We start from the raw sequence: 26,925 nt of genomic DNA, 5'->3' as shown, positions 1-26,925 counted from the left end.
GCTGAGGAGGGTTGCAGTTCGGCGGATACTAGACAAACGTGTTCAATAGAAGACCGCTCTACTTTGAAAATGTTGCTGCCTGAACACAGGAATTACCCGCACCAACAAAGACATACTGTCTTATTCTTTATCCTTCTATGTTGTATGACAGGTAAGTTGTTTGTTCAATTCATACGTAGTTATCTATGTACAGTAGGAATAATCAAAGTTTCGAATTTGCTCTTGGAAGCAGTTGAATCGGGTCTCGTGCGACTAACCGAGCTGTCTAGCAACCTTTAGCTACCCAAAACAAAAATCGCTTATCTTTCACTCAAAGACTCTTTAAGTAATATTAAGTTGTATGTTATCTTAAGGCTGAGCTTGTCAAAAGTAACTATTGTTAAGAAGTTGTTCACTTCGCTTCAGTGCTGGAATGGTGCTTCGGATGATGGTGTGATCCACGGCTGCCATGGAAACCTTTCGCGAAACCATTAGCAAGGGATTCTCTTCTTTTGGAAACGAACATTGTTGCTCTTCAAGTTATCACAACAACAGTATTGTGGTCACCAGCAGCTATAAAAGTACACACAATGCATATTTACAAAGCTCAGTGAACCGCAAAACTTTATTGGACCAAGGGTAGTTACTAAGTTACTTATTTTTAAGGAAACATTCTAATGAGGTCTGAAAAAGGACCCAGAGAATTGTTTATAAGATCCGTTTGTAAGATTTGCTTTCCAATTGTTCAGGGAAATGACTAATGGACATTGGCTGTCTCGCTTGTGATAAAGCTATTTGCAGTCATGACGAGAGCACAGGACTGTGTAGCTAGGAATGTCATTTACCTTCACCTGTGTTTTTTCCCTTTTAAACGTGTGCTTTATAAAAAACGCATCTTTGAAATCACAAAGGTAAACTTAACAATTAGGTGTTTGTTTGTCAGGCTTATGAGGGGAGAGGTGAAAAAAAAACACGCCAATTCACCAACACATCTGTGTATTGTGACCTTGGGTTCGGTGAGGTGTCCTGTCCCCCCTTCTCCCTCCCCCAAGGTGGTTCAGGCATGTCCATTAGCTGGCCGGCATGTTGTGCCTGACTGATTGCAACAGGGGGAGAGGGGAAGACAACAAGGAACAGTTGAAATACCACAGGATAGCGGGAGGATTACCCTGGGCATTCCTCCGTCACTGGTGTCTTCTGTGTCTCTGTTCACTCTGGTGCGGTTGCCTCCTGCCCACCTTGTCTCTCTCTCTCTCTCTCTCTCTCTCTCTCTCTCTCTCTCTCTCTCTCTCTCTCTCTGTGTAGATGTAGTTAGCTGCGTTGTCCTACTGCTCATGACCCTTCTGTGCACGGCCTGCTGCATCCCTTGGATCGATGTGATGTACTGATGTGACTTGGGAATTTAAACATTAGTAGTTCAATCCTTTTACTGACCCCTCTCTCTCTCTCTCTCTCTCTCTCTCTCTCTCTCTCTCTCTCTCTCTCTCTCTCTCTCTCTCTCTCTCTCTATCTCTATCTATCTATCTATCTATCTATCTATCTATCTATCTATCTATCTATCTCTATACACATACATGTATATACTGGAATGCAGAGGATACTTATTGTAATGGTAGGCCTATTCAATGGTAAATCCAGATTGTTTATTAGACCGCACATGTGCCGTTGTGAGTGTAGTGCAGAAGCTGCTAAGTAAACTGACTAAAGGATCGTGTTTTCTTGACGTTTGTGCATGCCATTACTAAACAGGCACTCAAGCAGGAGACAGGCTTTGTGATTGTTGTAATGTGTTGTATCATTGAGGGAAGAGTGTTCCACTCAGAGCTGTCAGTGTCCATTTGTTGCTTGGTGACCTGGCTGTAACGGACAGGTCTGCTCTGGCCATATGCTGCAGTTGTTGCCTGTTAATGTTCCAAAGGCTGGGCTTGGGGATCAGGGTGGTCGTGACAAGGGGTGGGACCGTATCAATCCAAAACTCAGCCTCACTTTGATGTGAAGTTAAAACCTCCCTTCTACCCACCCACTTCCCCACCACAAGCCTCACTCCCCCAGTCTCCTGGTGCAGCTCCCCTCCTGCTTCACAACATCAAAGCCAGAGAATATGGGAGCGCGGTCGACCCGGAGAAGAGAATGAGAGAGAGAGAGAGATTCATTCTTGTCGGCTGTGTTAAACTCATTACACTCCACCAATGCTCTTTACCTGTGTTAAATCTATCAAAGTCCCAACTGCTGTGGTAAATCTAGATGTGACTGGTCTTAAGATGGGAGGATGGGATCCAATCCTCTCATTAATCAAGGAACTAACTGACGGTAGCTGCGTGATGGCTGCATTCACTCCTTTTTAGTTTGACATCCCTTCACTTACCAGACTGGCATCTCTCCAGTTAACAGTTTGGGTGTTCTCACTGGCTTCTGCCAAAATTAACTTGCGCCCTGGGAATCAATCTGCAATCAATCAGCACAGCAAATCACATGACCTATAGTATATCCCTACCACTCGACACTATGGCATATGGCATATACGAGTCCCAGATTGGTCCCTCAGTGAAACACATTGAATGAGATTGTGAGATCCAGGTAGTTTACTGGCGAAATCTGCAGATATGAAAGCGTAGGTTTGTAAAGCATGTCCTTGATTTTGTGTTGTTTGACCTTCTGGCTGAGTGAGAACATATTCACCACCCAATGCTGCGTTGCAGGAGGCCTGGGAACGGTCTGTTAAGTGTGCATTGACGTAGGCACACACTAGGAACACACACCTGACTGACACATTGGTATTCTCTGGGACACCCTGCAGGTCAATGCTCAGTGCCACCACAATGTCATGGAAAGATTGAATGAAATGTAAACTCAGCAAGCACGTAGGCTACTGGTTCTCCCCCCCTCAGCATCTTCCTTCTGTTCATTTGTCACTCAGAGATGATGCTTCTGGCCCAACCCAGGGGGACGGACAGAGGGGGCCTGAAGAGAAGAGCAGAGCAGTTCTAGCATGCTCCCTGTCTGCCTTTGGAGGTCTCAATAAGACGACTACAGTCGCGGGAATATCCATCTGACTCCCAACCACTGTTTTACACACGCACACGCACAGGCGTACACACATACAGCATGTCATCATGGCTCTTAAATCTCTCGAACATTCTGGAACATGTGGCTTATGAGTTTAATGCCTCCTATCTGCTTGTTGGAGAGCGCCCCTCGCTATGTGGATAGGGGCTGTTGATAATTAGGCTCTGAGTCAAAAATGCAATGCTTTAGCGAAGCTCAGTCGTGTAATGACAAACTGGAACTGTTTAACTGAGGCTTGACAGCCTGTGTTGGAACAGTGTAGGCCCGCTCCTCCATTCCCACAGTCTGGGAGTTTGAATTTGAAAAAGGTTCTTTAGAAGAATCTGAAGTGAATGTTTGGGTAAAAAAAGCTGTTGTTGTGGCATGTGATCGTGATGGTCTATTCAGGCTGAAGTGTGGATTAAGTGTTATGGGTGGTGGTGGAAGCGCACAGTTGAATTCTAATGAGAGGTTTCTATCATTTTCAGCTCTTTAGCACTTTGTGTCTGAGGTTTGGTCTTGTCTTAGTGGAAGTATGGATGGCCAGGCTGTCTGGATTTTTTTTTGAGGGAGAATACAGTCGGCCAAACAGTTTTTCATGTTGACCATGTCAACCTTTCCTATTTTTAATGGGAAAAGCAGCCTTGGAAAATGACATCCTTAACCTCAGAGGAAATACAGGACCCAGATAGTTTTTTCTTTTTTCTTCATGTAATTTGACCAGAAAACCAATCTTGTGACAAATCGCTCAATCCTGCCCCTTCCTCTTCATAACTAACTGCTCACCTCACCTCCTAACTCCTCTGTCCATCTCCCTTTAACCCCCACCTGCATGTATTTTCTTCAACCCCCGTCTTTCCGTGTGACCTGCAGTGCCGATGGCAGATAGCAGCACTCTTATCTATTATTCATCACTGGTGGTTGGGGCGGATGCAGAGCTGTGAAGGCACTGACTTCTTCACCCTGGTCTCCACCCATGGTGGAGGTATGAAGGGGAAGAGGCAGGGCCCAGCACCCAGTTAACGTCCCCTGGGATGGGGGGTGGGGGGTGTACTGTAGAAGGCCCCATGTTCAGACAACCTTCAGCCCATTTCATAGACCTTTTTTCATTAAATCGCATTTCAATAGGCCCACATTAAAGTATAATTGTGTGCTGAATTATTTATATTTCCGTACTGTCAGATATAGGGGTTAAAATGCCTCTGAGGTGTTTAGGTAGAGCTGATGTGTGTGCTAGGAGTGTGTGTGTCAGGGCCGGTGGGGAGGAAAGGGGGGTGGGGGGTGCATACTCTACTGCAGTCTTGAATGTTACATACTAAACTCTCTTGTCTACACTAGGTGTGAAGCTAGTGTGTGGGAACGAGAACTGTTCACCAGAGGACTGAGTCCCCCTGCGCAGGTTCTTGCCCTATCCATCCTTCCCCAAAGTGTTATGACATAACCTCATCTAGTGAGGTTGTTGTAGAGCTTGTGTTCAGCCTAACTCCCACCCACGTATACATGGTGCAGCTACATTAGGGGTGATGTGAGAAAGTAGGACACTCACTGCCTCATGTGTCCAAAGGGATGGGTGGGCTCCGGCACATTCTTTGTATCAGTGAATGAGCTTGCATTCTTTCTGAAAGAGTCTGTGAATGTGAAGCTGTGCACAGCCTGTGCATCTTTTTCTTTGGGCTTTTTTCGATTCTCAGAATCGAATCTCTCAGATTTGAGAACTTTCATGACACATGACACAAATGTGGCTACGTAAGAAGAGTGTTTGTATTTGAACCTGAGGCTGAATGCGTGTACGTGATGAGAGGGTGAACATGGTGTTCCCTATCGGCAGGTCCTAAATAATGCATACACCACACTGTGTTGTAACATTTGTTTAGTTTTTGAATGACAATCATAAAAGCACACTTCTTCCGCAGCCGGCTGCTGTGCGCTTCATGGCCCATAGATGGGATCTGTGATGTCATATCCTGTCTGTGGCAGTGGGTGTCCCCCTCCAGTCATGAGCTCTGGGACAGGGAAAAGCTGTAGTATATTTGAGGCTTGGTGTCAGCCCTCACCCAGCCTGTCTTTGTGTCTGCCCATGGCCCTGGAAGGCTTTAATGAGCTCCATGATCCTGAGGTTCTGGCCAAAGGTTTAAGGGGTGTGTTTATCTGTGCTGGTCTGCTGCAAGGATGTGTGGACTGCATCACAGAGGGCCGGTCCTGACATGAGTAGTTTAAACCTCTACCTGGAGGTGGCTCAGAGGGAAGCCAGCCAGACCTGGTAATCCCATCAGCCAATATCACAGGCTTAGGGATGGCTGTTTGACATGGACTTTTGCCGTGTAAGCCTATAGCAAGCCTGCTCTGTCGTAGGTGAAGCCTGTGTTGTTGGTGGGCGAGGAGGGTGAGACATCAGGGTTGTTTATTGCTTGTTACAGAAGAAGGAGGAAGCTGTAGCTTCATCTGTTGGCGCCGGGCGTCCTTTTATTTCAAGCTCCCCAAGCCGTATTGTTTAGGGCCTAAATAAACCATTGGCGCATGATCTAGTGACGAGGTGGGTGGTATATCACACTGTGACCGCAGACGGGTCCAAGGCTCAGATGGGGAGAGCCAAAGTTATTTTCCTCTGGTTATTCCCTTAGTCAAGATCAGATGGCTCAAAGCTTGTTGCAGAACTGTCTGCAGCGTGGAGACAAAGAGACTGGGAGGGTTGTGGGAGGAAGAACCTCCCGGTGACCCACACATTTCTGGTGATGTGCTGAATCCCTCAGTGCTACGCATAGCCTCATACAACTTGTGATGCCTGTTGTCTGTCCTTCTCTCTCTCTCTATGTCCCTCTGTCCCTCTGTCTCCCTCTGTCTCCCTCGGTCTCCCTCGGTCTCCCTCTGTCTCCCTCTGTCTCCCTCCGTCTCCCTCTGTCTCTGCCTTTTGATTCTCTCTCTCTCTTTTACTTCCTTCCTTTCACACTATCTCTCTCCCTCACTCTCTCTTTCTCTCTAACTTTTCTACTTTTCTTGCCATACAAACAAACATTCTCTCTTATTTTCACAATAGCAATAGCTGTGGTTGTCCTGGCGACAGGCGTGTTTCTGCCTCTATATTTTAACATGCTTAAAACACAGCCTGTCAGAACAGGATATTCATCAACACCAATCAACTACCAGCCGCTCTCAGCACCTGAGGGTCGTGACCTCAACTTCCGTCGTCTACTTTCCTGCTTGCTTGACTCAAACTCCCCCCCCCCCCCCCACACACTGTTTTTGTCTGAAGCGAATCCACTCCGTCCTCCGGAGCTCAACTCTTTAATTAAAAATGTTGAGTTTTGCTTGGCACACACTGTAAACAGGAATTTAGTCAGAAATAGGTATGTGTGTGTGTGTGTGTCTCGCTTCTGTTTGTGAGAACAGACATTGTGTTAGATGAAAGTACAGATCTGAAAAAGTGGAAGCGGAAGAGAAGGGGGAAATCATAATTATCCACAAGGGGCATCCAACCCTCCAGTGCATAAACACACACACACACACAAAGCTGTAACATTATGCACCCACCTACTGATGTCTGATGCATGAATGAGATGCAGGAATAACTGAGAAAAGGCCTGCCTCATTAGTGAAGCCTTTTTGCCTGGCATTGAGTCATCAAAACAGCTCTGTTTTCTTCCTCTCCTTCCTCTCTTCCCTCATGAGCCCCGACTCAGTTTTCCCTCATCCTTCAGCTGTCTTTACTGAACAAGCACTGTGTCTTACTGGAGTATCCCTGCGCTTAGATTAAGCAGATATAACTTTCTGTGTTTGTGTGTGTGGGAGCGCTGTGGGACTGGTCCGGGAAAGGGGCTTTCCCTCCGTACCGGGCCCAGATATCCGAGACAGCTTTCCGTCTTCGGGGTCCTGTGTGTGATGCGAGCTGGCCGCCCGTGTGTTTTTAGGCCGACAAGTTTGGCTCGGTCCTGACATTCTCGCTGTGAGCGGGGCTGTGTGAATTCATCACTGCTTCTCAGTTCACACGCGAGGGTGTGTCTCCCACCAGCTCCATAGGGCCCACTACTGCACCCCTGCTTGGAAAAGTAGTGCTGGGCTCCTCGACACTCTGTCATCCCTTGTTGACCATGGAAGACCATTTGGACTGCATTAGCACTGTATCAGACTGTAGGCTGTTTGAGGCGCCTGGGCTTCTGTTGACCCCTGACTCTGCTCCAGTTCCCTCCTCCTCGTGAGAGCTGAGCCGAACCACACCTGTGTCCCCTCCGCGCAGCGTTTGACTGTGGTGATGGATCTATGAGTCCCTCTCCCCAGGCTGCCGCCCAGCCCACAGGCCCGGCCCGGACGGACGCGAGCGAAGGCGTTGCCATGGCGTCACGACGACATTTCATAAAGGCATTACGTCTCCACCAACAGAAGAGCCACCACAACCTCAGGCCTGAGCAGGACTTCAGCTGGTCTGGTGCCTCCATCACTGTCGGAGGAAGGGAGGGGGGAGGATGCCCTTCTTCCTCAGGCCCTCGTCCAGACCCCAGACACCGGGACCCACCCCCAGAGAATCGGCCGTCCGGAGCCGGGACATTTGTCCGTTTTTTGTTTTTAGGGGCTGGGTGTGGGGGGGGGGGCTTGTTATTTTAAGTCCCCTGTGCATTCCATTACCCAGACCTCGGTCCAGGGGCAGCTGTGTGTGTGTGTGTGTAAACATGAATGATAGGGGGCTTTGGCTCCGCTACCGTGAAACTTGATGCTCCTCTAGCAGCTACTGTGCAAGTGCCCCTGCCGTAATGATATAACCTTTGCCCTCGCGTTGTGTGTGAAAGCAAGCCCATGTGCAGTGCACACTCCCCAAGCACTGTAATGACTAAACTGTCTGTTTGTGTGTGTGTGTGTGTGTGTGTGTGCGTGCCGTGCGTGTTTATGTTTGACATGCACAGATTCAGTCGTTGTAAAGTCCCAGTCTGTTTTCACTGTTTGGAACACAGCTCTCGGCTTGCTGAAGTGGCTCTCCAACCATGTCGCCTTCCTTCAAACGCCACACGCGCCACGTGCATCGCGACAGCCGACAGTTCCTTCCGCACGCTCGCATAGTTTCCACAGATGTGCCTAAGCAGACTTTCTCAGATCCTGTGCATGTCACAGTAGACTGCACGGACTGAAGTACCTATGTAGTAGGACCCAACATCAGATTCTTCCGTGTCTGACAGACCACAGAATGCCCTGTTAGTCAGGATGAGGGGTGATTCTTTTCCCACTAACACACACTCACACACACTCACACACACACACTCACACTCACTCACACACTCACACACTCACACACACACACACACTCTCACACACACACACACACACACACACGTGGCGTATGGGCCCAGCTCGCCGTCACACACCTGCTTCCACGTGAGCTGTGCGTGTGAAGGGAGCGCTGACGGAGGGGAACAGGCAGAGGAGCCTCCTCTGGGAACGCTGTGTCCTTGCTGCCAGGACACCCAGACTCCTCTATGCTATTGTGTGAGTGTGTTTCTGTGTGCGTGTGTCTGTGTGTGTGTGCGCACATCTCATTTGCCAACCACCCCGACAGAATCACAGAAGCTACTCATCTTTTGAGCTTTGTGTATGCCTATAGATGCTCCTCAAGGAGAATCCCCTTTGATACAGCACAGAAGGACGTTTAGGTCCACCTCTGTAGGCACCAAAGAGCGGTTTTGTTCTTCTGGTTTGTCATTTGCATCAAGGGAGAGGTAGTGGAGACAGTGTGTCATCCCTTCCTTGTCCCCCTAACTGAAAGGCGATTTTTGAATTGAAGGCAACTCTCTTTTCTCTCCTGCTGCTGTTGTTATTTTTAGGCCAAGCTGAACAGGCAGAGGAGATGAAAGCTCAGACTGAACATTTCTCTAGTGGTGGAGTTATTAATATCCACCCATCTATTGCAATTTAAAACCCCTGCATTATAGAAAGGAAATCACGACCTGTCATTTTAACTCCGGTAAGCCTATGAGCTTCCAGATGCTGGCCCCACCCCCTTCTGTACAAGGATGGAGGGCTTTCCCTGACCACCTTTTCAAATACCCCAACCTCCACAGACTCTGACCTCCACAGACTCTGACCTCCACAGACTCTGACCTCCACAGACTCTGACCTCCACAGACTCTAACCTCCACAGACTCTGACCTCCACAGACTCTAACCTCCACAGACTCTGACCTCCTAACCTAACACCTCTACAATAAGCATGGTCCGGGATGCAGTCTGGCCTTTTAAAACATCACCTGTCTGCAGTGAAAGCCCTGTAGGTCGGACCCCAGTGTTTAACACTTGGATTAGAATGGACCTCCCTCACTGTCAAACATGGGGTGTCTCTCTCTGTTACAATGTCGAGGCCTGATAACTGATGGGTGGGCCCTTGTTGGAGGTAATACTCCGTAAACGTCTGCCTTTTCTGATTGGCAGAGTGGGGGATTTGGCCTTTGTTGTTGTTGGCAAGACAACAACAGAATTTTTGGGGACAGTTGCCAAGCAATGCGGCGGGTTTTGATTTACGATGACGTCTTCCCCCTTGCAGCTTGATGCAATTAGTGATGTAGTCGAGGGGTTTGGCGGGGTGACTCTAGTATTATGTTTTGGGGTTTATTTATCTGTGACTCCTATCATTCCTTCCACAAGATTCTTTTTTTTCCCCACCACATTCTGGGTGATATGTTTCCCCTCATCTGTGTTTCATATTAGCCACTCCTTCCTCTTCCTCTGCTCTCTCTTCTTGTCTCACTGGTCCCTTCATCGGGTCAGCATATTTCTCCTTTCTCTTCCGCCCTTCTCTCTCTCTAATTATTTCTGTCTCGTTCTCTCTCTTTCTGTCTCAGACTCTCTCCTCTGTCTCTCTCTGCCCCCCCCCTTCCCCCTGTCCTGCTGATGTTAATGCTGTGTAGCCAGGCCATGGTAGTGACTGGAGGGGATGACCAAGCTTTCAAGCTCGTCCTGATTGGACAAAGTGCTTTCACAAAGGGATGGTTTTAATTCCTGGATTCAGGTCAGGGATAGGACAGGCTATTGTACAATAGTCCCTCTACGCTACACTCATCTTCAGAAAACACGCACGCTCAGCGGGGTATGATTTGATGGAAAAAACCAAATGATCAGTTGCCGTGGGACTGCTTGGGTTTATGGCTCTAAGCTCGTGTTTGGTTTCAGAAACTCTTAGTGAAGCTGACATCAGCGGTCTCCAGACCCGGGCTGCCGTGCGAGCGCAGCCACTTGCGCGTGGCACACGTTTCACGGACAGGCGGCGATGATCGTCCTCGCACGGAGAACGCCACGCGGCTCTCGGTGTCCCCAGCACTCACAGACACCAGGCCCCTCTTGCACAGCATGAGACAGCAGGGACACGTTTCCTGTGCAAATAACGAACCGTGTTTCAAACGAGCATCTCAGTTAGCTCACTGGGTCGTACAGGACACGGAGATCCGTTGTGTTGATACAAATTCCTATTGTGACGGATATTCTCTCCCTCTCTCTCCCTGCCTTCCTGTGTGTGTGTGTGTGTTTCTCAGGTGTGTGGACCAGCCAGGTGGTGGTGCCCCACAAGGTCAACGCCGTGCTGGGGAAGAACGTGACCCTGGGCTGCCGGGTGGAGGTGGGCAGCAACCTGAGCCTGACCCAGAGCACCTGGGAGCGCAGGCTCCCCTCCGGCTCCGTCACCGTGGCCGTGTACAACCCCGTGTTCGGCATCTCCATCCCCCCCGACTACGCCCGCCGCCTGTCCTTCCGCTCGCCCTCCTCCCTGGATGCCACCATCATCCTGGAGGACGTGGGCTTCGCCGACATTGGCGTCTACACCTGCAAGGTGGCCACCTTCCCCCTGGGCAACACACAGGCCTCAACCACCGTCAGCGTGCTGGGTAAGAGAGGGCGGGACTGGGGGGGGGGGGGGGGGGGGGGGGTAGTGAGCGGAGGAGAGAAGGTGAGGGGGGGGGGAGGAGGGGTAGTGAGCGGATGAGAGAAAGTGAGGGAGAGAAGGAGGGGAAAAAGAGTGTTGTGACAACTTTCAACAGCGTGCTTCACCCCTAACTGTGTTTGTGTGCACGCGTGCGAGCGAGTGTGCGTGTCGACTGTGTGTTTACGCGGGGGTGGCTGTGCGCTTGTAAGAGTCTGAATGTAATGCTGTATCTTTGTAAAGAGCCCCTTGTAAAATGAATTAATAATGCATGTGGCTGGTGAGCAGGAAGCCTCTGCCCACGTCACTGGGCCGGAGGGAGGGGAGAGGGAGGTGGAGGATGGTGAAGGATGGAAGTTTGAAGAGGACGAGGTGGAGAGAGGGGCCGACGGACAGAGCATAGAAGTGACTTCACAATCATGTAGTGTTTCCAGTCAGACGCGGGGCGGGGAGTTCTGGGGATGGGGAATGGGAGCAGCGATGAAGGCTCGTAGAGGAACCAGCCTACTATAATTAGAACAGGAGGAATGCGGTGAGCTGTAAGGGTAGTGTGTGTGTGTGTGTGTGTGTGGGCAGCAGGGGTGTGAGTGTGTTTGGGTCACACAGTTTAGTCGGACCTCTATTTTAAGGGGTCCCTGAGGAGTGAGGGTGGGGGTTACATTGATGTAGTGTTTGAAAGGTTACTTGAAGCTCCTGAGCTGCTACTATAGAGCTGGAAAAGAGAGGAGAGGGGAGAAGGGAGGGGAGGGGTGTGGAAGATGGAGAGAGTGGCATAAGTGGAAAGAAAGGGGTGGAAAGGAGGGGAAAAAGAGGGTAATGAATGAAAGATGGGGGGGCTTTGGGTGCCTGTACCTCAGCCAGCTCAGGATCAACTCTGCCCCAGATCCATCAAGGCTGCTGAGTTGACTAACACTGCCACCTTTGTGTTTGCACGCGCGTGTGTGTGCGTGTGTGTGTGTCTCAGTGGAGCCCAAGGTGTACGTGTCGGCCGGCTCCTCGCCGCTGATCGACGGCGGCAACGAGACGGTGGTGGCCACCTGCATCGCCGAGCGGGCCCGCCCCCCCGCCCAGGTCTCCTGGGAGTCCAACCTGTTCGGCCAATCGGAGGCGCAGCTGCTGGACGAGGCCAACGGCACCACCAGCACCCAGGTGCGCTACGTGTGGCAGCCCACGCGCCACGTCCAGGGCCTGGCCCTCGCCTGCGTGGTGCGCCACCCCGCCCTCCAGGCCGACTTCAGGATCCCCTACCAGCTCAACGTGCAGTGTGAGTGTGCGGAGCGGGGGGCCCGAGGCCCACGGCGCGGGCCGGGGTCACGTCCACCCTGTCGCGTTTCACCAGACGTTCTCCTGCTCTGTCTGCAGATGCTCCCGACATCTCTGTGGTGGGCTACGACGGGGACTGGTACGTGGGCCGGGAGAACGTCCAGCTGACCTGCAAGGCCAACTCCAACCCTCCAGCCCACCACTTCAGGTGGATCAGGTGCGTGTTTGTGCTACGGACCCAAATGACAGACAAATGAGACACTTCTGTTCTGTTTCTTTTCTTGTTATTTAACTGTGTGTGTGTGTGTTCCTCAGGCTGGACGGAGATATGCCCGAGGGCGTAGAGGTGGTGAACAACACCCTGCTGTTCCTGCGCTCCCTGCAGAAGAACGACTCGGGCGTCTACAGGTGCGAGGTGGCCAACGACATCAGCCTCCGCAGCCGAGACCTGCGTATCCTCGTACAAGGTGAGGGGAGGAGCCGGGCGCCCCTCGCACAGCCTCACAGGGCCTCACACACACAGCCTCTCAGGGCCTCACATACACACAGCCTCACAGGGCCTCACACACACAGGCTCTCAGGGCCTCACATACACACAGCCTCACAGGGGCCTCTCACACACATACAGCCTCACAGGGCCTCACACACACAGCCTCTCAGGGCCTCACACACACAGCCTCAAAGGGTCTCACACATTCAGCCTCACACACACAGCCTCACAGGGTCTCACACACACAGCCTCACAGGGCCTCACACACACAGCCTCACAGGGCCTCACACACACAGCCTCACAGGGCCTCACATACACACAGCCTCACAGGGCCTCACACACACAGCCTCTCAGGGCCTCACACACACAGCCTCTCAGGGCCTCACACACACAGCCTCTCAGGGCCTCACACACACAGCCTCACAGGGTCTCACACACTCAGCCTCACACACACAGCCTCACAGGGCCTCTCACACACAGCGTCACAGGGTCTCTCACACAGCGTCACAGGGTCTCACACACAGCGTCACAGGGTCTCACACACAGCGTCACAGGTCCTCACACGCACACCCTCACAGGGTCTCACACACTCAGCCTCACACACACAGCCTCACAGGGCCTCTCACACACAGCCTCACAGGGCCTCTTACACAGCGTCACAGGGTCTCACACACAGCGTCACAGGGTCTCACACACAGCGTCACAGGGTCTCACACACACAGCCTTTCCTGCTCTCTGTGCTTCAGGCAGTGTGCAGGATCACCCAGTGTGCTCTATTTCTAAGGCTTCTAATACCCTGTTCTGTAACACCCAAAACCTAACTCTTTCTTACTTCTTTGCTTGAAAGACAATGAGGCTACATGTGCTATAAATCACACTGAGGAGAGCAAACACACACACACACAAATGCACAGTCTATCCAGCATTTCATCATGTCAGACCCCAGTGTGTGTGAGCCCAGGGTGTGTCACCGTGGGATACGGCACGCTGCATTACTGCCCGATTATTTCCGGTGCTCAGATTTAAGAGTCTTAATTACAGGCTGATTAGCCTGGATTAAGGCTCCAGATGTTCACCAGGAGAGCAGCTCCCTGCCTGGACAGCCCCATCTGCTCGTCCCCCCGTCCTCGGACCCTACGTCCCAGCACCCTCCACCCCTCCCTCCACCCATCCGTCCCTCCGTCCTCCCACCCGCATGCTGTGTGTGGGCGGTGGAACATGAGCATGCCCCCCGCTGGGGTTTGGTGTCACCTCCTTCTCCCTGACTGGGTCTCTCACTGCCAGGTCGACTACCGCACCTCTCCTCATGCCTGTCTACTTGTGTCTACCTGTCTGCCACGCTACCACGTTGACTGCATCACCCCGTGCCTGTCTTCCTGTCTGCGTGTCATGCCGTGAACGCGTGCAAGCCTTGACTGAGAGAATACGATGAGGATGATGATGCTGAGGTTGTCCCAGATTCATGAAACATTCACTGGTTCTTCTCAACTCCTCTTCATTATTTATGAACCTTTTTTTTTCTTTTTTCTTCTCCTCTCCTTTTCCCCTTTGAGAGGAGCTCGTGTTTTCGTGCGCGCGTGTGTTCCATGTGCGCGCCCCCCGGGTGTGTGTTCCTCGTGCGCCCCCCCCCCCCCCCCCCCCCCCCCCCCCCCGGGTGTGTGTTTCGCCGTGTGTTTGTGTGTGTGTGCGCCCGCACATCTGTACCCCGTCTCCGCATGGTGCCGTGTTCATTCACACACTGTACCGTCACCTGACTGGAGTCCTTGGGGGGCCATGGTGTCAACCATGTGAATGTGGGAATCTGGTGTTGGCGCAGACATCCCTCTGTCCATCTGTCCTGCCACAGGGGCTGAACACCCCCCCCTCCCTCCCTCCCGCACGCCCAAAACGCTCTCAAGAGCATCTGTGAGCCCACAGGACGAAGACATTTCGAGATAAAACTCCTCCCCCGCCTCAGTTTAATCCCAACATGAGCCGGGTGGTTAGCCCGGGCATATGTGGTGAGACGTGTGAGCAGCAGGCTGGAGGGAGAGCCGATTGGCCGGGGCGGCTCAGATCCCGACTCCCATGACGCGATGGCAAGCTGCTGAGACGAGGCCATGCTTGGTCATGGTCCGCATGCCAGCCGCATGGGGACGTCCTGGATCCACAAACAGGAAGTCACCGTCTCTCCATTGACGGGGTCTAAAAAGGGGGCTCCAAGCTTGCTGATTGGCTTTGTTGTAAATCCCTCCCATCTCTCCGGTCCTTCCCGGTAGATCCTAACCTATTAAAAACCCTCCCTCTCCCCCCTCCTCCATCAGTCCCCTGTAGACCTTCACATTCTCATTGACTTGGACATCTGTGCCTCCCTGTTTTGATCTGATGTACAGTACATACAGTAAGCTCTTCATAAAGCTCATATAAGCCTGTGTTTGGAAACTGTTGGTCTGCACAGAATGGGCTGAGGTCATGAGAGACCTCTGCCCTGGGCATTATGTGGGCATTAGAAAAGCTGCATCACTTCAAATAAGGACATAGCAACAGGTTCTGCTCTGACATTTAGGTCCCGGACGACATAGCTACTGACCCTCCCTCCCCATCCCTGGTCCCTTCTAGAACAGTGACATCAGTTCCCCTCCACCCCTGCTTCTCCATAGTTTTGTGATTTTATCTACAGCCTTCTCCTCCCAGCAGTCACTGGTTTGCTATTACTCTCTATAGCCTATCTAGTGAGCTATAGACTAAGGAAATCGCCACAATCTCATTTATAATCTAAAATGACAATTTCCCATCTCTTAATGTGACTTCCATACCCTTTTAAAATACCTTCCCACAACAGATACTTTATTTTGATGAACTGAACAAACCAGAGGCTGCTGCAATCTAATTTAGATTTAACTGATGTTTGTTTTGTCATGTCCCTTTTGTAGTAAAATGCTAATGTAGTTGGCATTGACATTCTCTACTTTTCTGTCTGTCCATCCCTCCCTCCTGCCCTGAACCTCTCCTTTTCCCCCCGCCCCCCTCTCCCTCCCTCCCCCCCTCCCCCTCCTCCCCGGCCCCTCTCCTTCCTCCCTCCATTAGATCCTCCCACCACCTCCATGCCCTCCACAACCCCTGCGCCCGTCCTCCCTGCAGCCTCCTCCTCCTCCTCGGGGGGGGATAAGCGGCAGGTTCTCTTCACCTCCCCCACCCTGGCAGCCCTGCCTAGCAGCAACCTGGGCAGCATTGTGGGCGGGGCGGTGGGCGGGGCGCTCTTCCTCCTCCTGCTGCTGTCGCTGGGCGGGGTCTGTTACCTGCGGCAACAGCAGACCTTCCGCGGCAACTATTACACAAAGCAGTACCTGGGGCCCTTGGACATGCAGAAGGCCCCGGCACAGCACGAGCTGCAGCCCACCAAGACGGGTAACAACTACGGCTCCAACCACCAGGACCGCGACCGCGAGGAGTGGGGGGACCGCGAGCGGAACCACGACCGCCGTCACCTGAACGACCAAAGCCACTGCCACGAGATGGGGGGGAAGGCCAACGGCCACACCAGGGCCATGAGGGAAGCTCACCAGCACCAGGAGCACCCGCGCTACTCCAGCCCCCAGCAGCCTGGCCACGCCAGATACGTCCCCCCCGCCGCCCCCGCGGCCAACGGCTCCCCCTACCTGTCGGATGACTGCTACGACAGCGGGCCGGAGGGGGACTACGTGTCTCACACGGACGGCTCCGTCATCTCTCGTAGGGAGTGGTACGTGTGACCCATGACCCCTCCCACGTCAGACTCCTCCGCCAGGGAGACGAGACGCCACGGGAGAAACGTCTCAGAGGGTCTCGTGCGTTATTTAAGAAAGGACAACTCTCTCTCTTTCTCTCCCTCTCTCTTACTCTCACTCTCTCTCACGTTGAGCGTTTTCGTCCTTCCTTTCCCAAGAAGACTCTTTAGTCTGAGAGCATCTTTTTCTTGACGTTTGAGCCCCGTCGTGGACTGTGTGGATTGCCTAGCCACACTGGTCGGTGGTGTGGGCATGCCTGTATTCTGCACTGGAGGGCAAAAGTTGCGTTTGTTTTCATGTGTGTTCGGAGCCTGATTTCTCATGCACTACTGTCTCTGCCCGGTGGGGTTTTTGAGGTCGAACGCCACGCCAATTGACGTTTGTAAACTAAATCACGGTCTTGGCTCGGTCAAAGCAACCCCGTGCCACTTCAGTGGGTCTTTTTGAAAGAAAAAAATGCTCAAGTTCAACTGAAGACCTTTTTACATGAGTTGATCATCTGTTCCCATGTCGGGAGGATTTGAGGCGTATGTCTGATCATGGCATCAAGGGGGTATAATGTGAGAGTAGAAGGGAGAGCTGGTACACCATGAAGTCACCCACGCGTCTCAGTTCCTGAGAGGGCCTTCTTACCACCATTGGAGAACAGAGAGAGGGATGAATCATCCCCAGGGATGGAGGGAGGGAGGGAGGGAGGGAGGGAGGGAGGGAGGGAGGGAGGGAGGGAGGGAGGGAGGGAGGGAGGGAGGAGAAAAAGCAGGGTGAGGCCACGAGAGAGAGAGAGAACTTGTTTCTCTGAATGATTTCAATATTCATTCCAGATTTCATTTCAGTGTATCTCTGGCCTGGTACTCAGAGATAGAGAGCAAAGTACAGGCTCGTGGCACACACACACACACACACGTGGCAGTGAGCAGATTGTGTGGATAGTGAACACTTTGACGTCAGTTAGTACTTTTTTTTTTGTTTTTGTACCCATGCGTAAGTGCCAACCTCTTGAGTCTTGTCAGGTATTAAAGTAGAATCTGTCTTTGCAGCAGGATCTCAGCAATGTATGTGGGTGCGGTTACACTCTCTCAGATAACGGTGTTGACGAATCAATAGCACTTGATTATTTGTTGATATGAATCACTTTGTGTATCACCTTATCGTACAGGGATGTGCAGCCCTAAGTAGAGTTCAATGGATGTAATGCTAGACCTTCCTGAAACGGTAGGACGACTGTGAAACCAGCTCCACAAGTACAGACACTCCACACACACTTACTGTAGTTAGAAGTGCTTTTTGTTGTATTACCAGGCAGCACTGCTCACAGCGAGACGCGAGACGCGAGACTCATGAATTCTGTGGGAGTCGGTGAGGGGGGAAAGCGGGCTGTCAGTTTGGTGGGGTTCATCTGTTATGTTAAGTAGAGGGAGGAATGGGAATCCATCTTCCTGGCTTTGAAAGCTTTCTGTCACTCTTCTGGGTTCAGTAATGTGACTGGTGCCTTATCCCAGAGAAACAGGAGTTAGAAAGTAATAAGATGCTATTATTTATTGCTGTTAACCTTTTCACAGATGAAGAAGCGACCTCTTCGGTCCCCCGCTGCGGGAGGCGGCTTTGTTTGCCGACTTCCTTCTTCTGTTTACTCCATTTGGCTTCTGAGGGACTGTCTCTTGTGCCATATCCTCTGTTCTGTCTTCTCTCTACAGCATGAAGTTTGACGACGGCATTATTTTTGCTCGCATGACGACGCTCGCGACGTGCGAGTGGCAAAGCACCCAGAGAAAGCTGTGCTTGACTAGACTAGCGATCACGCACAGGTCCCACGGAGCGCCTGTGTCCAGTCCGCCTTCGGACAGGGGAGCGCCAGGGCGCCGCACCCTCTCACGAGGCCTCTGAAGGAGACTTTTCACTTATGTCCTCGCAAGCACCTTCCCGTGTGTTCACGTTTGTATTGTACATAAAGAAGAGACGGGGTACTGTAAGTTCAAATGATTTAAAGCGAGACGTTCAAAAAATTAATACAAATAAACGTTCAAAAAATACAAAAAAAGAGTACAAAAAAAATCATATGCTGTATCAATGACGACGAACATTGTTTTGTAAATCTTTCGAGATACTTTTGTTTTCAATAAAGCACCTTTTTTTCTGTGAGTTTTCTTCCTGGACTGATTGGCAGCTGGTAGACTGAGAGAACGCGTGCTCGCAGACAGCTCCTCAGACTGATCAGTGTCTGTGTGCCTCCGCAGGTGACGTCATCTGTTGCTCCCCTCGCTCCCCGCACAGACTGAGCACCCCTCAATCAGTGCGCGCACACACACACACTCCAAACACACACGCTCCGAGCCCACGGCACACACACACGCCCGAACGGTCTCTTGCACATCCTCTCTGCTCCACCACTTCTCTGCCTTCCGACGTTCCATCTAAGGAATTGATTGGATAATTTCAACTCTTCCAACCTTCTCCCCACCTGCTTTTCTAAAGAGTCAGCAGAGATCAAGGAGCTCTACTCTGTTTTTTTACCCCCCCCCACCTCTCTTGTGGTTCAGTTGTCCTCTCGACTGGCTTAGTGACAGAACAGAAATTGCCCTCGCTCTCCTCTACGGCTCGGCTCCTTTCTGCGTGCCCCTCCCCCCCCCCCCACGTCTCTCCCCCGGCGTCTCCCAGCTGGTGAAATCAAACGCTCTGTGTTTATGTCTGCCCCCGAGGCCTTCTCTCCAGGCCATTGACTCTGTCCCCATGGCAACAGCCTCATCTGGAGCTGGTGACAGAGGCTGTCTCCCTCAGTACTCCATCGCACCGCCTCTACCTGCTCTGAGAGAGAGAGAGAGAGAGAGACAGAGAGCGAGAGAGAGAGAGAGGAAGAGAGAGACAGGCAGGTAGGGAGAAAGGTGGAGACAGGCAGGGGGAGGGGGCTGGAGGAGCAAGGTAAAAGGGGTTGCTGAAGGACAGAGGAGAGTGAGAGAATAAGCCATTGGGGTTTCAAATGGCTCATTATAACCTGCTGCTCCTAACAGGACACGGCAGGGAGCAGAAATCACTGGTGACCTTGGCCCGTGTCACCGTGACAAGCTCCGTTCAGAAAGTCTCCATTTCTGTGCCAGTCCAGACATGCAGTCACTCTCATTGAGACAATGTCTTTCAAGGTTTCATCGACCTTGAAGTGGAGCGCGCTCAGTTCCGTGTGGGGACGACTCTTCTGCAGATTTGCTCTGGAAAAGAAGGAGAAATCGAGCTCTCCTGCTGTAATGATTTCCAGTCAGACATGCATGAATTACTGTAAAACCTCCATTTAGAAATCAATTAATTGATCTGACTGATCTTATCTTATTGTTCTGCCCACACTAAGACTTTCTAATTGAACGCAGAGGGAGGTGGAAAAACCACTCCGTGACGACAGCAGTGTGTTGTTCGATGATCGTTAAAATGAAAGATAAATAGTCTAGGATAGTCTATAGGCAACACCAGTCACTGTTAAAATGGAGCTGGATTACAAGAGACCGCCAGGATTGTGTGAAGTGACAGATGCTTGACAGTGCGTCAGACCACCCATGCACCACGGCTCCACCCTAGGATTTCACCCGAGCCGCCCACAACATGAACATCTGCTCCCTCAGGGGCGTGGTGCTGCGGCGACCCTTGACCTTTGCTGCAGAGGTTTGGGGATGACGATTGTCTCGAGAGGGGAAGCGTGTGACCCCTCCCTCCCTCGGTGTGACGCTCGTGTCAGGGAGGTGTGTGTGTTGTCACCTCCGAGGGGTTAACCGTGGCCCCGACCCTCGCTGAGACACAGACCTCTGCTTCCCCCTGCCCATTCATGGGGATCCGAGTTAGGCCTTGTCTGTTAGCAGTGGGCTGAGACCAGTGGACGGACAGTGAAAGGGAAGGAGCTTTAGAGACCCTGGCAGTGGATTAAACCTCCACCTGTGTCCACAATCCCGTTTTAAGAGGTATCGCCTGGATGGAGGGCTCTATCTTGTTTGTGTTTGGGATCTCGACTCCCCAAGGGTGCACGGCGGGGAAAGCCATTAGCTCAGGTGTCTCCGAGAGGGCCTTTGTTGTCAGGCAAAGTGCTCACGCTTTAGTTAAGGTCGTCGTGCTTGACTCATCCCCAAGAGCTTGTTGTCATGGTTATCAAAGGAAAAGGTTATTCTATGAGTAACAGTCCACGGTTCGCCTCTCCTGTCTCACTTGAGAGCTCAAGGGCTTGTTTTTTTTCCAAACCGCGCTTTAGTACAGTGTACTCGCCCTCCGCTCTACAGATAGATCCAATACCTGCTCCTGTTGGTCACGGGGAGGGGGCTGGAAGGAGGAAGGGATAAGGAGGGGGAAGGAGGGAGGGAGAGGCGTGAAGAGGAGAGCAGCGTTCAGGGGTCGGCCCAAGGTCCCAGCTTGTTTGTTCTGCATCGTAATTGAGATGTTACTTTGGATTCTCGTCTCAGCACATTATTGATTTTGCCAGCGCTCAGGGAGCTAAGCAACTGGACTTGGCTGTCACACTCACTGTTCTGTTTTTACCCCCACCCGCTCCCCCTCCTTCTAAAACATGCTTCTTTCCAATCCCTCTCTCACACCATATTACCAACATCCCACATAGACCCTCAAGGGTGGTCTGTAATTGGCTCTAACTGGCCATAGGCTAGCTTTCTGTGAGTTTGATTAATCTTAATTAATCTTGATCAATGTTAATCCCCTCTGTGGACCCCCCGATGTCGTGGATAACGAGCATGTGATCTAACGAACAGTCCGCAGAGACGTTGCCAAGGCACCAGGACTGCTCACCTCAGAGGAGTAATAGAGAGAGAGAGACAGAGAGAGACAGAGAGAGAGAGAGAGAGAGAGAGAAGAATGGGAGGATGGAGGGTTGGGAAGGTGAAGGTGAAGAGTGACTGGAGCCCAGTGGAGCCTCCAGCAGCATGGAGCCCCTAATTACACCGAGTCAGGGCTGCGAGACCCAGCCAGCTGACACGCTTTACAGCCCGCAGTATACATATGCCTCCTTAAACACACACACACACACTCAAACAGACACAATGCTATCAATAACACAGTGGATATCTGGGGTATGTTAGGCTGTGCCATGCTGTGTTACGCTGTGTCGTGTCGTGCAATAGTGTGCTGTGCTGTACTCTGCTCTGTGTGTGTGTGCAGTGCTGTGCGGTGCTGTACTCTGCTCTGTGTGTGTGCAGGGCTGTGCGGTGCTGTACTCTGCTCTGTGTGTGTGCTGTGCGGTGCTGTACTTTGCTCTGTGTGTGTGTGCAGTGCTGTGCGGTGCTGTGCTCTGTGTGTGTGCAGTGCTGTGCGGTGCTGTACTCTGCTCTGTGTGTGTGCAGGGCTGTGCGGTGCTGTACTCTGCTCTGTGTGTGTGCTGTGCGGTGCTGTACTTTGCTCTGTGTGTGTGTGCAGTGCTGTGCGGTGCTGTGCTCTGTGTGTGTGCAGTGCTGTGCGGTGCTGTACTCTGCTCTGTGTGTGTGTGTGCAGTGCGGTGCTGTACTCGGCTCTGTGTGTGTGTATGTGCAGTGCTGTGCTACGTCGGTCCAGATGTTCTAGTCCTGTCTGTGTTGTGTCCCAGACCAGTCACAGGAGCAGAGGTACAACTCCATCGCCGTGGCGGGAGCCGCCCTGGGGGCGGTCCTCGCTCTCTTCCTCATCGCCGTGGTGATCATCGTCATCTTCACCGCGCGCAGGGTCCCCCCGCCAGCCTACACCGACAAAGTGTAAGTCCAAGACCTTTTTGTCCCACGGCAGTTTTGGATCCGTATACCAATCTGTTTATGAATGTTCATCTTTAGAACGGGTAGCAGAATGAACCATCCGAATGAAAGGTATTGCCATACATATGTTCCTTCAATGCCCGAAACGCCCTCCTTCTCTCCACCCTGAGGTGGGAGGGAGTCCTGGATCCTGCGGAGGGCTGCTGCAGTATTCGTCTCAGGACCTGGAGGGTGGTGTCCGGGTGGGGGAGGGTGGCGGGGGTGAGAAGGTACAAGGTTTCGAGGTGACAGGTAATTGCAGTCTTGGCAGCAGTCCCTCAGTCTGTTTCGCTGAGTGTGTTTCTAGAGGCATACGTGAACTCATGTTCAACTGCCTGTTGTGGAGGAGAGAAGTAACTTTTCCATTCAATTATTTACATGAGAGTCCGGTCACAGTCCTGGCCTAGAGTATGACTGACATGGAATGGGTGTGCGTGGGTGGGTAGGTGGGTGTGCGTGGGTGGGTAGGTGGGTGTGCGTGGGTGGGTAGGTGGGTGTGCGTGGGTGGGTAGGTGGGTGTGCGTGGGTGGGTAGGTGGGTGTGCGTGGGTGGGTAGGTGGGTGTGCGTGGGTGGGTAGGTGGGTGTGCGTGGGTGGGTAGGTGGGTGTGCGTGGGTGGGTAGGTGGGTGTGCGTGGGTGGGTAGGTGGGTGTGCGTGGGTGCACTTCCGTGATTCTGGTGCACCTAAGCAAATGGCTCCCATGTCCCAGTCTTCCTCTTCTCACTTTGAGATGTGGTTTCCTGTGACACACACACACACCAACACACACACACACACACACGATAATAATACACACCCGGCATGCTCCAGATGAAAACAGATCTTTTATCAGTTGAAAAGGCATTTCCTATAACAGGACATAAAGCATAACAACAGCATCTGTTTCTCCTCGGCCCGTCCTCCAATTACACTTTAGATATGAAGCTCCATCCGGCGTCTTTATTCCTCCGAGGGATTACATCACTCTTTTCCTTTTGTTCTCCGAAGGCCCTCTCCAGTCCCACACCTCGCCTGTCTGTCTTCATTTCCCTCACCAGCCACTCGCAGGCTCGGTTTCTGAACTCGAGATGAGCCGGCCAATCAGCTGCTGTCTTCCTCGGAGCCAGTGGGTGGCTGCACGCAGAGCGTTGCTCGTAAATGGTTTCCTCATGCCGAAGACACAGGGAGAACGTCTAAACGGTGGAACAGTCCTGGGTGTTCTAGGGTTTATTACCATACCAACAGTACATCCACACTGCTTAGGAGGAGTCGTCCATTACGGACAGACAGGATAAGCTTTGCTGAGGCACATGTATCATAATAAAGCTGATCAACTGTCACATAGGCAGGTTAGAATGAATCCCAGGAGACTGATTGCTGGGGCTGTGGTAGTTCCTGCGGTTGGTACTGTGTGCGTGCGTGCGGGTGTGTAATTGGATGCCCACATTTGAGCATGTGCACCGATAGTATCTATAAATGACTGGCTCCTGCTGTTCCAGCCCGAGACATAACCTCCGGTGATCAATAAGATTCACAATGATTTGATTCCTTTCTTCCTTATTCAGACACTCAGGTAACAGGGCCGTCTCGTGGCTTTTAGAAAAAATCCTTGACCTTCGCTCCGTCCGTCTTTGACCGGAGTTTTACACTTGGACTCTGTAGACGCTGGTCCAGGCAGCCTTGGGGCCTGTTAGGGAGCTCCCTCTCAGACAGGCTGGGAGAGAAAACAGGAGGCCTTCGAGATCTGGCCAAGAGCAACACAAGCCTGATCTGAAACTCTGAATCAAACAGCTGTGTGTCAAAGGAAAGAACATTTTCCATGCGTCTATGCATCTGCGAGCCATATTGAGTGCTTCCAACACACACCCACACACACACACACACTTATAAATACAGTACAAACACACAGGTTCAGAGGGGTGTGTTTGGTCCGGCCTGGTGTATGTGCCGTCCGATGCCAAGTCAAACGCTGTCGTCCTGGGAGTGACCCTGGCTGTGTGTCCCGGAGGGAGGGGGGGCGGTGGGGCCTCATCCTGCTCTGTCATCACACAGACATGAAAGGCCATCTCCTAATGGATCAGGTGCACTCTGTCCCTCAGCCTACTGTGGGAAACACACTCGAGGTCATTAACAATACATCAGCCTCCAGGAACCTCTCTCCCCATCCCGACTCCCGGAGCGAGAGAGACTCTGACTTTGGGGGTTTTCTTGGCTCCGACGCAGAGGATACCGCTCTGAAGTTCCTTAACAGCTGACGGGTAGAGTTCAGGAAATCAATGACTATGACATCCTCTTATAAATGGATATAGGTCAGGGTGTAGACATTTTTTTTCTTTTCTTTTGTCGTCGAGAAATGTGGGTTCGGGCCAGCGTGAGTAGGGTCTGTGACCTTGGCTGCAGTCTCTGTCTCTGGAGAGCAAGAAACTTCCCTCATCGTGATGGGAGACTCATCCATCCAGAACTCGCGTCTCCACATGTGCACGGTCTCCCGGGAGACGGGGACGTGGACGGAGAGAGGGCGAGCGAAGGACGCCCGCAGAGAGGCAGCGAAGCGAGAATGAAGAAAGAGCTGAGGAGGTCCGCAGGAGGCCGTGTAGACTAGGAGCCTTCTGTGGAGCGAGGGTCGAGGGCCTTGTGGTCCAGAGTGAAAACGGTTTGTGCTCACGGTCTGCGTTTGGGTAGGAGGAGGGCTTGTGAGGTGTTTTGGAGGAAAATGAGTGGAGATTAGGCCGACTGGCAAGTCAAGCGTGAGGTGAGGCACGATGAAGGGCCGGCCATTAAGTTAATCACTCCATTTACTGCAGCTTAGACCCTGTCGATCTGAGTGCAGAATGGATTTGGTTCGCCGCAGCAGCCATTCCTAACATAATACTATTAATCTGGTTTAACCACCTTGTAATTACACGGCTCCGGGACACACAACACAATTGTGCCATGGTCAGTTTAGAAGAGCTCCACTTGTCACTTGTGGAGGAAACCTGACCTCTCTTCTGTCCTCCAGGATTGACCTCCCCCCGACCCACAAGCCCCCTCCTCCCTACACAGAGAGACCCCCCGCCATCCCTCTGGCTGTCCACGCCACCCAGGTGGCATCGCTATCACAGGTAAACCCCCCCCCCTCATCCCCCTTCCCTCAACCAGCCCCATCCCCCAACCCACAGTGCATCAGTAACACTGCTGGCATGTCGGATGTGGCATGTGGAGGTAAGAAGCAGTGGCTGGGATAACCGACAGCGGCCATTATTCAGTTAGTAGAAACACAGACTTCCAGTTTTAAAAGGTTAGATGATTTATCTTTACTTGTGATCCCCACCCATGCAGTCCATCTCCCTCCCTCCCTCCCTGCCCCTCCCTCCCCGCCCCTCCCCCCCCTCCCTTCCTTCACCACCCACCCGTCTCTCCTGTTGGCGTTTCATCTCATTTGCCGCCTCATTTAAGAGAGTTAATTAGTATTCAGGTTCATAAAAGGATTGGAGCAGCTTTGGCCCTTTATACTCCTTTGCCTCCCCCCCTCCCCCGCACACGTATGCAACACATACTCAGACAGAACCCACACACACATACTCACAGACACTCACACACACTCACACACACACATACACGCACACATGAAGGCGTACGCGCACACGCACTTTTGATTGTGCATAAATCTCACTTTTATTACAGAAGAAAACAGAACCTGTGCATCAGGCCCTCAGGGCACGGCTCCTCCACAGTGACTGCCTTTCTTTGCTTCCGGGAAAATTGTCTTTTTCATCCAATTAGCAGCTCTCCTCAGAGACACTCGTCACCGAACCAAGATCGACCAATCCCCTGCTAGCTCCATTCCTGTCCTGCCGCAACCTTCTTCAACAAATGTTTACGCCGAGCTTGATGTGTGTTTCAGGCTCGCCGGTCCGAGCACAGGCTGGAGACGTCCGAGAGGTCAGCAGCCCGGCCGGCCGCACCCCGCCCGCATCCCAGGAGCCCCCCCCGCCAGCCACTGTCCTATCAGGAGTGGGTGTGTCATCAGAACGGCGCCGACCGCGTGTACATCAACCACCGGGAGCACTACGTGTGACGGACGCCGTCGCAAGCCCCTCCCACCATGTGACCTGTCAATCATCCAGCCCGACCAATACCAAGCTTGTCGAGGCCACTCTCTCCACTGTGTTGAGCACGAGCAGCCAACCAGCAGGTGCCATGACAGGACAGCCTCTCTCTTTAACCTTCACACACCTGGTCCTCGCCTCTCCTCCGCCTCAGCAGAGAGCAGAGGAATGCCGTAGCGGCGGGAAAAAAAAACGAGCCACTCTTTCTGGGCACTTTGAAATGGCCCACTTTGAGCTCTGTAATGCCCATCAGCAGTGAGGAAAGCTGTTGTGGTTGTGGTGTTATGTTCTTTGCTGTAATTCTATCAGACATGGTAACATTGTCTGAAGGAGCTAAAACAAGTGTTACTGTATCTGAGAGTCAAACAAGGCAGTGTTTGGATTAGCACAGAAGCAAAATGTATTCACTGTTATCTCTAAAATGTGAAAATCTGCCTGCATGTACTGTATATATACTGTAGCCGACGTGCTTGAAAAGTCTAAACTGAGTGATAGAAAAAGAAAACTCCTGCACTGGAAATTGAAATGTGAATTGTTGTTTTTGTTATTCAAATGTTATTTTACTGTGATAATATAGAATTTCTTTCAACTGATTACGTGCCATATTTATATTAGTGGGGTTCCTTTGGTGTAGATACGATCGTCTTTTATATTATTTTTCCATTGCGTGCACTGTAGATATTTTCTTGTTTGATTTTTATATT

At 51.9% G+C, this 26,925-nt stretch overlaps 1 protein-coding gene and 1 long non-coding RNA gene across 2 annotated transcripts; both read left to right on the top strand.

Moving 5' to 3' along the window:
- nectin3b (nectin cell adhesion molecule 3b) lies at window positions 1-17,086 on the top strand. Its single transcript, XM_047020422.1, has 6 exons — window positions 1-151; window positions 10,529-10,876; window positions 11,876-12,175; window positions 12,274-12,391; window positions 12,490-12,641; window positions 15,731-17,086. The coding sequence occupies exons 1-6, from the start codon at window positions 70-72 to the stop codon at window positions 16,393-16,395; spliced, it is 1,665 nt and encodes a 554-aa protein (XP_046876378.1). The 5' UTR covers window positions 1-69; the 3' UTR covers window positions 16,396-17,086.
- A 4,787-nt stretch (window positions 17,087-21,873) lies between these two features.
- On the top strand, window positions 21,874-26,866 carry LOC124468101. Its single transcript, XR_006956138.1, has 3 exons — window positions 21,874-22,115; window positions 25,132-25,234; window positions 26,017-26,866. It is a non-coding gene; the product is annotated as an uncharacterized LOC124468101 (long non-coding RNA).
- The last annotated feature ends 59 nt before the right edge of the window (window positions 26,867-26,925 follow it).

This window comes from Hypomesus transpacificus, chromosome 5 (genome assembly GCF_021917145.1).
Source record: "Hypomesus transpacificus isolate Combined female chromosome 5, fHypTra1, whole genome shotgun sequence".
NCBI lineage: Eukaryota > Metazoa > Chordata > Actinopteri > Osmeriformes > Osmeridae > Hypomesus > Hypomesus transpacificus.
Note: the sequence above shows the minus strand (reverse complement) of the source record. Positions and strands in the feature narration are given on the sequence as shown.